Source organism: Varroa destructor, unplaced genomic scaffold (assembly GCF_002443255.2).
Source record: "Varroa destructor unplaced genomic scaffold, Vdes_3.0 BEIS01000002.1, whole genome shotgun sequence".
Lineage (NCBI taxonomy): Eukaryota > Metazoa > Arthropoda > Arachnida > Mesostigmata > Varroidae > Varroa > Varroa destructor.
The window spans coordinates 51304452-51317053 of NW_019211455.1; the positions used below are offsets into that span (position 1 = coordinate 51304452).

Below are 12602 nucleotides of genomic sequence, written 5' to 3' on the forward strand. Positions count from 1 at the left end.
AGGCTCTGCTAAATTTCAGTAACAATCACTGGGGTACAACAGTTGATAACAATTGTTGAGAACATTACTGGCAGTATAGTATATATATATAGTCTCCTGAGCTGACTATGTTTTTGGCAAGGCTAAGTATAAATATATCGCGCTTCTTGTTTATTTTACATATAAAAGAAGAGCACTTCTATTAGTTTGTTGTTATGATTGCCGTTAGTCGACGCTACCTCTTCTATTGCCAACTCACACCACTACTACGCACACAACAACAACAACAACAACTAGCATTACCAAACGGCAAGTGCTGATATATGGTAAGCACTGAAGAGTTCTCTGACATATAAGCGGTTGTAACTACGTGTTGTTAAGATCTGCAGGGCTGGCGGCGACAGTGCCGTCACAGCCATCTAAGCAGGTCTACAATGTCGTTCGCTAATGCGCCTTACATAATAGGCGACCGGCCTGGAGCTCGTCGTTCTGTAGAGTTTGCCAGACCCACAACGTAGATCTATGCGCGCAGCTGAAGCCGAAGTCGAGAGGTTGATCGACAGCCTTTGTGCGCCCATTAGATTTGCGTATGGAAGACCCGCTTGCATCCCGGCAGCCCCAGCGCCATAGTCTGCTTCATAACATCACATCTGCAGATATCCACGTCTAGCGGCTTGCTGACGGACTTGCCGTACGCATCTTCTCGACGGCTGACACAACAACCGTCAGACGGAGCGCTGGGCCGTGCTTGTAGGAACTGCTTCTTGTCTGGTAAACTTTTCGCTCACACTTCCCATACGCATGGTCTCCTGCGTGGTCGCTGCTTGAAGAGCAGCATCACTAGAACAAAGCCTGTAGTTACTACCCATTTCGTATACGCTGTCCGCTCGTCATGAACGACTTCACATGACGAGCTTCGTGTCGAGCTCGTCATGTGAAGTCTAACCCGGCATTTCAACTAATGCTTTTTATACAGCCTAATAAAAATTGGAAATTCGTTCACTTTTTTTTTTGAAACTTTCAAATTTTAAGGCTCCATCAGGCCATCTGATTTTGATTCCATGCCACAACAGCCGCCATTGGCTTGGCCTCGATATTTGAATAAAGAAGAAGAATAACGCTAGGACTAAAGAAAATCCATTATGACAGAAAACGCCGAAAATAATAACGGACGACATTGTGATTAGATGCTTTGCATTACAATGAACGAATGTCTTTATCGGACGTCGCAATAGCTCGGCGAAATTTACAATGTGATATAAACGCTTTATTTGTCCTATTTGCCACCATAGAGTCGAGCGGAATCACGTAGATTCTTGATCTATTAACCCTCTTCAGATGTTCGTGGTACAACTCAATCTCAAATACAGACGAGATACTATTTATGACAGCGGGAACGGGATGGCGTTTTACCATGGACTTGTACGGAAGGATTGAACTGATTGACTTTTTTTTTTTTTACAGAAATGGTCGCCCCAAAGCCCAGTGTTTTCGGCGGTATCGTAGACTGCGGCATAGACATGTCGCACCTTCCAGCACATGTGGCGCCATATTTGAAAAAGGTTGTACTTGTCGTTTCGTGCCTTAGGCGCCGACATAAAGTCCGTGCTAAGGGACTCGTTAGCGTAGAGCCTTAGGGTATGCTACAGAATCCCCACATCTCAATTTCGAATCGACTACCAAGGGTCGAACCTATCGTGCGCCACTAACATATGGATTCTCAAGAACACCCGTATTGTTTATGAACAACCTCGTTACGGAGCTGAAGTAATCGTACTGTCCTGACTCCGAGCAGGAAGTATCATTGAGTCGATTTTTTTCTTTCTATGAGTAATTCTTGTACGAAAAACGTGTTAAAAGGCTTTTTGCACTATTTGTCTTGGATAGTATGTGGTTCCAACAAGATAGTGTCACCTATCAATACGTGTTGAAAATACTTAAGTTATTGATAGAGAAATTCGATTACCGTATAAATTCCTTCGCACCGTAGCCGCTCTATTCAAATGACTTGAGTCTACTGGACCCCTCGAGTTTTTTTTACAAGCAAGTCTATAAGACAAGGTCTTTCTACAACTAAAAAACTGAAAAAGTGTACCCGGAACAAAGTGTTAACACTAAGACTCTATTTATGTTATTATCGATTAATTATCCAAAAAAAAATGCTATGTTTTCTTTCAAGAAGACGTAAAAAATTATCGATGTCGAAGACATTTCAGGCCCAGCGATGGCCATTGCCATTTATAAGATGATCCTAATATTATTTATTACAATGTAAAACTGATGCTTTCGGAATTGACGACTCAATATTTGGATATATTTATAGAAAAGATATGTACCTAATATATAGTGATCTCGAAGTCAAGGTTACGATCTATTCATAGTGCCACAGTGCGAGAGACCGTACCTCAAAAAAAAATGTTTAATTCAGCTTTCCATCTTAACGAAGAAAGCAGTCGAGAGATAGACTTGATTTCTAGGCATCTGAAACACCATTGAAAATGACGTACCGAGTCATTTGTCTCTTCTCTGTTTTCTAAAGTTAAAATAGCGGGCACGTAAAATCCATTGTAGATGGATGAAGTAGAGCTGAAACTGACATTTTATCACCTTCTGTTCTGTACGATCTTAAATAGAAATGGTACTTACATTCAACGGAAGCACAAGTGGCCTATTTCGCTGTGATTTCACTGTAATTGTAACTAAATTAAAGACACCTATATAAGGGACACCCCGCGGAATGCCTTCCGTGTACGCTTCTAGGTAGGACTAAGTGAAGCATATGTTTTTGAGTAAATCAATAAATAGAGTGACCTGTGAGAAGAATAACCAAAACCACGTAATCCTAGATACGCACCACATCCTTTTCCAACTAAAACGACCATCTTAAGGCGTGTTGTTAAATAGAATATCAGATGCATGTATACAAGACCTGCAAATAAATCCTATTAGATTACATGCTGACAAACAAACTCTCACTCCGTGATTTTCAGCTATACGCTTTCAACATGTACGCCTCCCAAATACTCCCTGCGTTGCGGACGCCCAATTTCAGTGTGCTGCTGAATGCTTATTGTTGGTACCAACCGCTGAGCCAGCGTAGCGCGCGGCACCCATGGGGCAAGTCTACCAACCCCTGGTGTACGCTTTATTCTCCGCGTGCCATGTCCCACACTGTGCAGTCCTACTGGCTCCAACGGGTCGTCGTCTTCATCCGTTCTGCTGCATGCTAGACAGGCTGCGACATTGCAGCGAAGAACCATAAAAGTAGAAGTAGTGCATATATGTAGCCCCAACTGCAAGTGTGTTACAACTGTGTGGAGACAGCTGTGGAACTTTGGGGCTAGACTCGATGAAGAGCAGAGTTGGCAAGGCAACTGTAGGCATCTATGGCAGGAGCAGGAATTCTCGCGTCAGCCATGGCCATATTGCCGGAGGATATTGCCCTGGGAAAGTGGGGTAAAAGTTAAATGAAGGCGCGCACCAGGTGATTTGCTTTTTGCTTCTTTGCGAATGACAGAAAACACTTGGCCAGCAGCCTTATCTTGCCTTGCACGGCATTTAGTCATAAGGGACGTCGGCTGGACATGGTCGTATCGGTGTGGGACAGAGCTCACTGCTCTCTGAGCTGGAGGGCGGAGGTCGCAAAGACGAAAGGAGAGTCATAGCGAAAAGCTGAGGTCCTAACATTCAGATCTGGGCACCCTCCTCCATCACCCCGGTGCCACTGACGCCAGGCCCACACCCGCCTTCGTTGTGTAACTCCATCTAGTGCAGGTGTTGTACAATGGAAACGCGCTTACTGGCTGGCAGACGAGAGGAGAAAAGACAACTGTGCACCGAAACACAAAGTACACGTAGAGAATGTGGAAGATTGTCATGGAAGCGCTGACTGGTTGGTTGGTAGGTAAGTCACTTAGATGAGGTCAGCTAGATTCGCCCGGCAGCGGTCGATAGCAGGAGGATCGGACGTGGTACTCTGGCCTAGGACCAGCAGCAGCAGGTATAAATTTATAAACCGAAAGGCGCCCCAAGGGAGATTCAAGCGGGAAGAAGTACTGGCATGCGATTCAATCGGAACTCTGTGCCGCTACCTGTTTGTCAAACCCCTGAAATCATCAAGCGCATGGTTATATTACGTGGACGTTTCAAACTCGCTACGTTTTATGCTTTCGAGAAAAAGGCTATGGTAAGATGGGTTCCTGAGTACAGCCTAGAGGCCGAAGAAGCCACGTACGTATCGCGCTTACCGCCATAGAAAATAGCTAGGAAAAATCCTTCTGTTAATAGGTCTTCGTTATTGGCTGAGCAGGAAAAAAAAGACAAGGCAATAAAGACGATAACTTGCTTCAAAGAGAGAAATTCTACAAACAGGCGATCATCAAATACACTTATAGATTCAATTTATAACATATTTTGCACACATGTACAGCATTCAGGCCCACAGATTAGCACGGACACAAATAACTACGGTGCCGATCGCATGTCGTTGTTGCAAGCAAAAAATCGTCTGCGTATCGTTATATTCAAAATACTACACTCATTCAGATCGCTTTGTCTTTATCATTCGTTTTTACTCTCGGACTTCGATCATTTCGGCTGGGGTAGTGAACTTCATGCAGCATCGAAAAAACAATCGCCTGGCAAACAAACCTCTCGTGGGAACAAGACTCTCTTCATTTTCCTTTTCGTTCATCCGAAGCGAACCTGAAAAGGCTCGTTAACAATGTACAATGCATCCATCTTCCCATGTGCAGCCTTCATTGACTTCACTCAACTCCCGTTTCCGTCGCTCATTGGACGTCGTCGTCGTCGTCGTCGTCGTTCCTTGGGTCTTCCGTACTTTCTTGCCAAATTGACTCTTGCAGTGCGTAAATTACAACTTTTACCAATCAGACAAACTCGTGCGCATTTCGTCGCCTCGTATTTTGTTTATTACCATCACCATATTTGACCATCATAATTTGTTAGGTATTGCATTGAACGGCGGCCAGATGAGCATGTTACGTGAATCGTGCTAGCAACTTACTAGGAATCCGTTGTTGTTAATGACGTAACCTCATCATTTACAAGCGGCCGACATGGTCCTAGCAACTTTTTAAGTAGACAAGTTCCCTTTATGCACGAGGCCTAACCCAGACGGTTATCCGTTTCTGTCGAAAGCAAGAATCTGTGCATGGAAAAGCAAATACATAGCGTCCTCTAGGATACTGGCTCTTAAATTGTCTCGTAGCTTATACACTATCATTTGAGATAGATTGTAATGGGCCTCGTATCCTATGGAATACTAACGAGATTCGTTATGGGTTTTAGCGATATATTCTTCCGACTGTACTTGCTTCGTGTCGGCAATAATTATAATATGCCCCGTTACTTATACAATGAATTGGTGCCATTTATTATAGTTTGTAAAATAACCATCGTTCAATGATTTACTAATGTTCCGCTTAGCCCAGACGGATATTTCCACGTGCATGTGCGTGCAACGACTTAATTGTCCCTGATCTCTCACAAGCACAGTTTTAAGATATTTACACTTCAGGTTTTTTTTTTTCTTTCGTCGTGATTTCGTTCGCTTCCATTAGTAAGACAAGAATTCGAATTTATTCCATTGTTAACATGGACATGAACTATACAAACAGTTCCTGATCTGTATCTCATTTCAACGTTTTCGCCTTCATGTTATATCGAATAGAATTTAGGTTAATTTTCCGTAAGCTTTACCTAAATATGGCTTGCTATTGTCATGACCACGATCACTGTCATCATCTCTCATGGTTATGGTACCGAAAGTTTGGAGCTCGAGTGACGAAACACAGGTTTGAGTACGAACAGTTTCGTCTGCGTGCTGCGTAGCTGAATAGCAACTAGAAGGGACCACCCTGATTAATAACGTCCGTAACAGTCAACAACAGAACGCTCTTCCGACGCACGAATCGACCAGAATGAATGGGATACGCCCTATGTGCATTTATGCACGTATGTGGATATAGATTCCTGCACGGAATGAACGTTTGCCGATACGAGAACGATTTGTTGTTTGCTTCTTCCACTATGCTTCCACCGCACAGATGGCGTTGTTTAACTTGTACATCGCCTGTAATGATGACTGACGTCGATCACTCCTACTCTATGGACAGTATTAGGGTTACACAGCACGTCCCATAGGGCTTTTATCTGCCGACCGATTGACGCGTTACAATACAGCATCTGGATTTCCTAGTCAATTTCGTTTCGTGCTTAATACATCCCGTTTTGGATCTCGCTGGTCAGAAACGTAACCTGGCCGCTGGGCTGCTGCCCCTAACTAGAAATACGGACCCTATGAGAAAAAAATGATTAGAATCGTTGATTGCCTATGATTCACTCGAGTTTATCTGGCAGCTTCGCTAGAATGAGGTAGTGGCAGGAATGTAGGCGGCAGCAGGAGTAGCGTAAAAAGCTTAGGATTACCCTCAGTGCTGGTCACCCAACCTTTGTGAATTTTATTATGAACCTAATTTAACACTGCACAACAGTGTTGAATTGTCCATACAAAATACATCAGTGATTTCTCTATCCGATCTTGGTTTTTGACAGATAGTCCAATGAATAATCCGTTAGATACGGTCTTGAGGTAATCAAAACAGAACGAAAATGTTATTTCGTTGGTTCGTGATGAGAACTACTGCGGAGACTGCTTGTTTTAGATCTATCTAGGTCTCGGTACTGAATGGGCTCGACGCAGGATACCAAGCACTGTTGTTAAACCCACAATGACACGGCGTATAGGCTCCTGGATCCCAGGCTAAGCGTCTACTTACAAGAGCCCAACGCCCCATTTTCCAGAGCGCTCACAAACTTCTATGCATTTTACCAAAGCACGACCAAACAAAATTCGAAGATTCCAAATTGAAGTCGACGATGAAAATAAGCGACAGTCATGTGCAGACAGATATAACAAATAGATCTTCGACAAGCCGTTCGAAAAGATGTTTCCAGTATTAATAGTATATAACATTTAATATAATAATGCGTATACGATACTCTCGTTTACTGATGATCCGGTTTTTGGTCCTGCGTATCTACGACAGGCTTTGAATCGATACGCTATATGGCTTCTCCTTGGTTAAGTGGTTCGACTGTCCAGCCGGCCTCCGTCCGTGCCGGGAGTGCTGAGCGTTCGATCCACCTCAGATTATGAATATTTTACAGTGCATCACGACTCCATTCTCGATGGTGTCTATCCGCGTCGCGTACCGCAGTCATGCATTTATCGTAATTTGATTTCAAAGATAACTTCTGATAGGAAGTAGTCGGATTCTTCTACCCTTTGCCTAGTGGCTTCTTATAAGCGTTAGTTTAGAAACCGATACACAGGACAAATATTTTCACCGCCCTATAACAACCCCGTAAGATTACATTAAGACGCGTCAGTATGATAGTACTATTTGCGCATCTAGAACTGTAGTTTACTAGATATGACAATGACGAAACCTTAATTTTTTTTTCAAAAACGGTGCATATATAACTTTTCCACTGTCTTAATTTTTCCTTTTTATGACTTTTCCAGTATTTTTTATGGTGACATCTTTTAACTAAATTGTAACGCTTTCGCGTTAGAAAGAAGTTGAACTAGTCAGTAGATAACGCCGGTTGGCAATAGTGCTAAGCATGAAAGGACTTCGTTATACTCTGTAGTTCTGACTTGTGTAGAAAAATAGATTGCAAGAAACTAATTTTTATTTTTAATATATATATATATATATATATATATATATATATATATATAATATTTAATCTGTATTTTTAGAATTGCTTGATACGGTTTTGTGCTTTCCTTCAGATTGCGTATTTCTGACAATTTCGAAGACAGAAGTTGTAAGGTAAACAGCCGTAGAATCGGGTGGGATTTCATAAGAAGTTAGATTCTCTACAAAATATAGGATCGATCAATACGTTGACACCCGAAGACAGCTGTGAGTCTTTTCGTCTGAGGAAATGTGGCTTTGAAGTTCAATGGTGACGGACTTTAAGACCAAGACGATCTTAGTTCACGAAAACGGCTATAATGAAAAATAGGATCTGTGATCTTTATTGATTTTGTCACACGCGAATAAGTTAGCACTTACTAGCAATAGTTCTAGGTGATTCATCAACAGCAGCGTCAGGTCAAGTTAAATTTACTGAACTCGAACAAGGCTATGGTTAGGTTAAATAGCGCACTTCGAAGCTCGAAGGTATTTGAAATTTTCTAGGATATATACGTTTCTGCCTACTTTCTATAGGCTGCAACCGCTCCGGTGTTGCAAGGTGAAAAATCCTAATTTTCGTCAAACAGTCTTGTCTATTTTGCTGATAGTAAGGTTGACTGTAAGACAGAGATCGATTTTATCTTTTCAAAAGTAGAATCTTTTTGAGCAATTTGGACGTTAATTTTTCCTCGTGAAATTCGTCCGATTGTATTCGATCTCAATATGATCCTCACAATTAGCACTCTTGAACAACCCAATTGATTGAGCACCCAATTTTTACAAAAGGCTGTCAATTGTGTCTTAGCCATAAGCGAAACTTATTTTCGCAGTAAGTTACCTTTAGCTGATTGCTTAAGTTTAAAAAGCATCTATCCATGATCTATTGTAGTGATTACCTGGTGAACCAAAAGTTGTCCTCGAGGGGATCGATTTCACCGGAGAGCAGCGCAATTTCCTGCTCCAACGAATCTCTCACTCTTCGAAGTTCAAGCACTTCCGCACGAAGTTCGCGTATCTCAACGCTCTGCTCGCATATGATTCGGGATTGTTCCTCGACGAGGGCGGCGAAGGCTACCCCGCCATCTACTGACATCTCTATCTCCATTTATTTGGAGAGGGAGAGGGAGCAATGTTTTGCCGTTGGTTTGGCGATACTCGGTTACGAGATAAAAAGAAATAGGCTGTGAACCTATTTTGGGGAAAGGTTATTGCACTGGGTTTGTGCAAAATACTAAATTAGCAAGCGGACGCCTTCGCACATCAACAAATCTATCACCAACTAACTCCTCTTTGAAGGCAGATGGGGTACTCATACATATCTTCTCACAGTGGCAATACACTCTCTTCAAACACACACAAACTATTTTCTGGCGCGTTTTGTGTTACGTCAGAAGCTTTTTGATATGAATTCTGAATTTCGTGTACCGAATGACGAAGGAAAAAACGTTGCGAAACAGTAACAGACAATATAGTGTCCTGCAGAACACCCAAAGCTACGGTGCCTTAGGAACTACTACAGAGACGCACCGCTGGGACCTAACTAGATGTCACTTCGTAACACAGTGGGAAGCGTACACAGCTGTGCAAATCATGGTCGACGATACGATTCAATAAATTCTTTAGAATCTCATTTATCTTTTGTTATGACACTTCCCAGACCTTCACTGTTTCGGCGATCCAATGTGACGGCAGAACATGAACGACGATGACTAAGTTACGGTATTTTCCGTATCCAAGTTTGTTTATTTATCTTTTCTGCGGAGAATCAGGTTAATCCAGTGTTTTTTTTTTATCTGTAAGGCGGTGCAAGTTAAGGCGACGCGGTAACGCTCGCAATCGTGTGTGTCTTTGATTTGTCACAAAATAGAAACTTTGCAAAATACACGCCTCACTGGACGACGTTCTCCCGTCAAACTTGGAATACTCTTTGAACTCGCCGAGAGCGTCGGCGAGGTTCGCCCCCCTCGCGAACTCAACCTCATCGTTCGAGGAAGCCCTTTCCACCGAGGAAGTTTCGTATACCTTCCTCTCAGCTACCCTCTCCATGGGCCATGTGCACCAAGAGCGTGTTTTGGGAAAAAAACAAACCCAAAACAGTGGGAACAATGGAAAGCAAACGTCGAATCAAACTTTCAATGGTTTCTGGGACCGTTAATTACTAGTATAACATTATGGTCAATGTTGAAGCTATGTATCTTTGATACACCAGAGCAGAGATGTCAGAGGTCAAATAGGGTTCATACGGTAACGATAGCTAACACAGAGAGGGCCGTATTAGGGACGTAGCCAGGTTTCTGAGTAAGTACGATAAGTAAATACTTTGTCCTCGTCCGCACACTCATTGTAAGCCGCTATAATTAACAAATCGTACTGAATAACAGCATTAATTAATACCTAATAATAGTAATAAAAATATATTGCAGTTATTGCAAAGGTAGTAGTAGTTTCGTGATGATTATGTGGTATTCTTTGACCATCGTTCTCCCTGAATAAAGGTGACTATGAATTTCGATCGAAACCTCACGGCCGTGACTGCTTGTCTATGAGTTAAAGTACATTTTCTAAGTTTTCTCGGGCACCTCACAGGCTCCTGAAACGGAGCGCCAGGCATAGAAGCAGTTGAGGAGTTCTTCCTGAATATCGATGCTTTCCGTACATCTATAAATAGAAACCTAAAAAGATACCTTTTTTTTTTTTTTTTTCAATACAAACCCTCCAAGTATGTACTTTTACTATTGAATGTACAAGCCTTAAATTAAGCTCCGTTGCGTGAACTGCCCAGTTGTAGGATTCCGTCCAATCCTTATGTTAAGTAATCAACAGCACAGGCAACGATCACATTAACAACATGGCGTTTGGGTCTATTAGGTTAGTTTCCTTTCCTTGGGGGTAGGGTCTCGAAAAAAAAAAGGGAGGTTGAATAGAAAATTATGTCTTGGAAGAAAATGCGCCATTAGAATACAAGCAATAGGTTTTGACATTGGATCAGTTACTTAACAGCTGACGATCGTCGATAACTCTAACATCGAGTCAAATTTAGCGCGTCCTGTAGGTAAAAGTTGCTTGGCATGTTGTTTCGATATGACACTTCCAGAAACAGAACCCTTGTATCGTGTTTTTGACTTCGATTTGAGGTTCGATCAGATATAATAAATCCCCCTAAATATACTCAGCCCTCGAACGCAGGTACACTAAACATTATATGATTTGGTCCAAACCTGACGCGTGAATCAAGTAAAAAAGAAACAGAAAATAGAAATATTAGGCAAACAATTGCCATTACTTATGAGTCAATCTAATATTTAATTACATTTTAATTTCAACAGTAGGAAACAGCCGACTTCATTTCGTTCTTCAAACAGTACTACCTCAACTCGAATTTAGCTTGGATCAACTTGAGATATGTAATATTCTTATTAATAAAGTTTCAATACGTTCTTAATAGTATCTGAAAGAAAATAGAATGTTTTAGAAATCATCCAAGGACAGCTACATAGACAGGCACTACTGCCCTCGGCTTCACTTTGTTTATAGGCATATACGGTTTGGTTTGTATAACGCTCCCATTCCAATAAAGAGCTAGTCCCGTCATACGTAAATTCGCCACGTTCATTTGATCGAGCAGCTTGAAATGTAAAACATAACGATAAAGCAAATAGAGAAACACTTTTTTGGCATTAAAAAAAAAAAGCATGTCGAAGATGAAAATCAAATTGGTCCTACTAATGAAAAAGAAGAAAAGTAAGCAAGCTTCTAAAGCAGAAAGTGCTAGGCAACCCGCTTTTTAAGTGCAAACCTAAGAAGTACTGTTTTGGAAAAGCACCTAATACAGCATGATGCCTATGGGTATAAAGCATTAACCGTGTCTCAACATAAGCGCTAATTGTATTTGTTAGACCCTGAGCGAGCGGAAGATGCTGTTGATAAAGCTGAGACCTTACACTTTGTTATTCTCGTATTCCGGCCAGAAGCTTCATCCTTGTATGTAACGAAGACACATTTTCATAAACAGATTATAGCTTCGCTCACGACAAATGGGCAGGAATCCACATTTGACTTGGCCTTTAGACGGGGATGAATCCATCCAGATATTCGATTATACGCACAGCATTGCATTGTTACAAGGATTATCCTTTAGCAGACGCTACCAACACTGAGACCGTATCAAAGTGTGTGAAAACTATATAAATAGGAAAAATGAATACGATGGTACAGTTCCCATTCGGCAAGACAGGTAACTATGTCCTTGTAGGAAAGGTAAGTTTATTAGAATTCTAGGAATATGGGCAGTTTGCAGCGCGATAAAAGGTTATAGCAGAAATACGTCTGGTTCGAACTTTGTCACATGACTGCACAGGGTTCCGGATCGGATAAACTAACTACCGTCGGACTACTCGTTTCGTACACATCCTGAGCTTGTCCTGCTTTTTCCTAAAGAAGAAGGCGTGTCCTCTAACTAGATTCTTGTCCTAGTGTTTATTGAAAGCAGTTGAATAAGCGTACAGCGAGATACATCGTCGCCTTAGAGGACGTTGGGTCATATCCTTGACAGTGAGTAGGGAACCCGTCAATGGTTAACGCATACAAAGCATAGGACGAACGTGCTATTTCTGCTTCTGTTTGGCTGTGCTGGGGAAATGCTAGAGCTATCTTGGTTATTTGACTTTTGAACAGTCCGTTCACAAAAGCCAGGTAGCAGCTACCGTTGTCGAATATCCGGGCACTTAGAGGAAAGCAGACATTGAGTACAAAAGGGTTACGATGTTATTGAACTATTCAACTTGCCAACAGGTTCGTCTTGAAAGTTAGCGTGGGCTTACGCCTTACAAATTTTTACTTACCCATAGTCGTCCCGTTAAGCATTGAACTCCTGGACTGGCTTATTCGGTTAAT

General features: G+C 41.9%; 1 protein-coding gene and 1 long non-coding RNA gene across 2 annotated transcripts in view; one reads left to right on the top strand and one right to left on the bottom strand.

Moving 5' to 3' along the window:
* Positions 1 to 2900, top strand: part of LOC111244261 (uncharacterized) — a 63630-nt gene extending 60730 nt beyond the window's left edge. The window contains exon 5 of the long non-coding RNA XR_015322451.1: positions 1444 to 2900. This is a non-coding gene — a long non-coding RNA (uncharacterized LOC111244261). The remainder of the gene's footprint in view (positions 1 to 1443) is intronic.
* siz (Brefeldin-resistant Arf-GEF family protein schizo) overlaps positions 1 to 9615 on the bottom strand; it is a gene marked incomplete in the record, with an annotated part of 514736 nt that extends 505121 nt beyond the window's left edge. Inside the window, 1 exon segment of the mRNA XM_086981860.1 lies at positions 8606 to 9615. Coding sequence (XP_086837986.1) covers positions 8606 to 8814 — 209 coding nt within the window.
* Positions 9616 to 12602: the final 2987 nt, after the last annotated feature.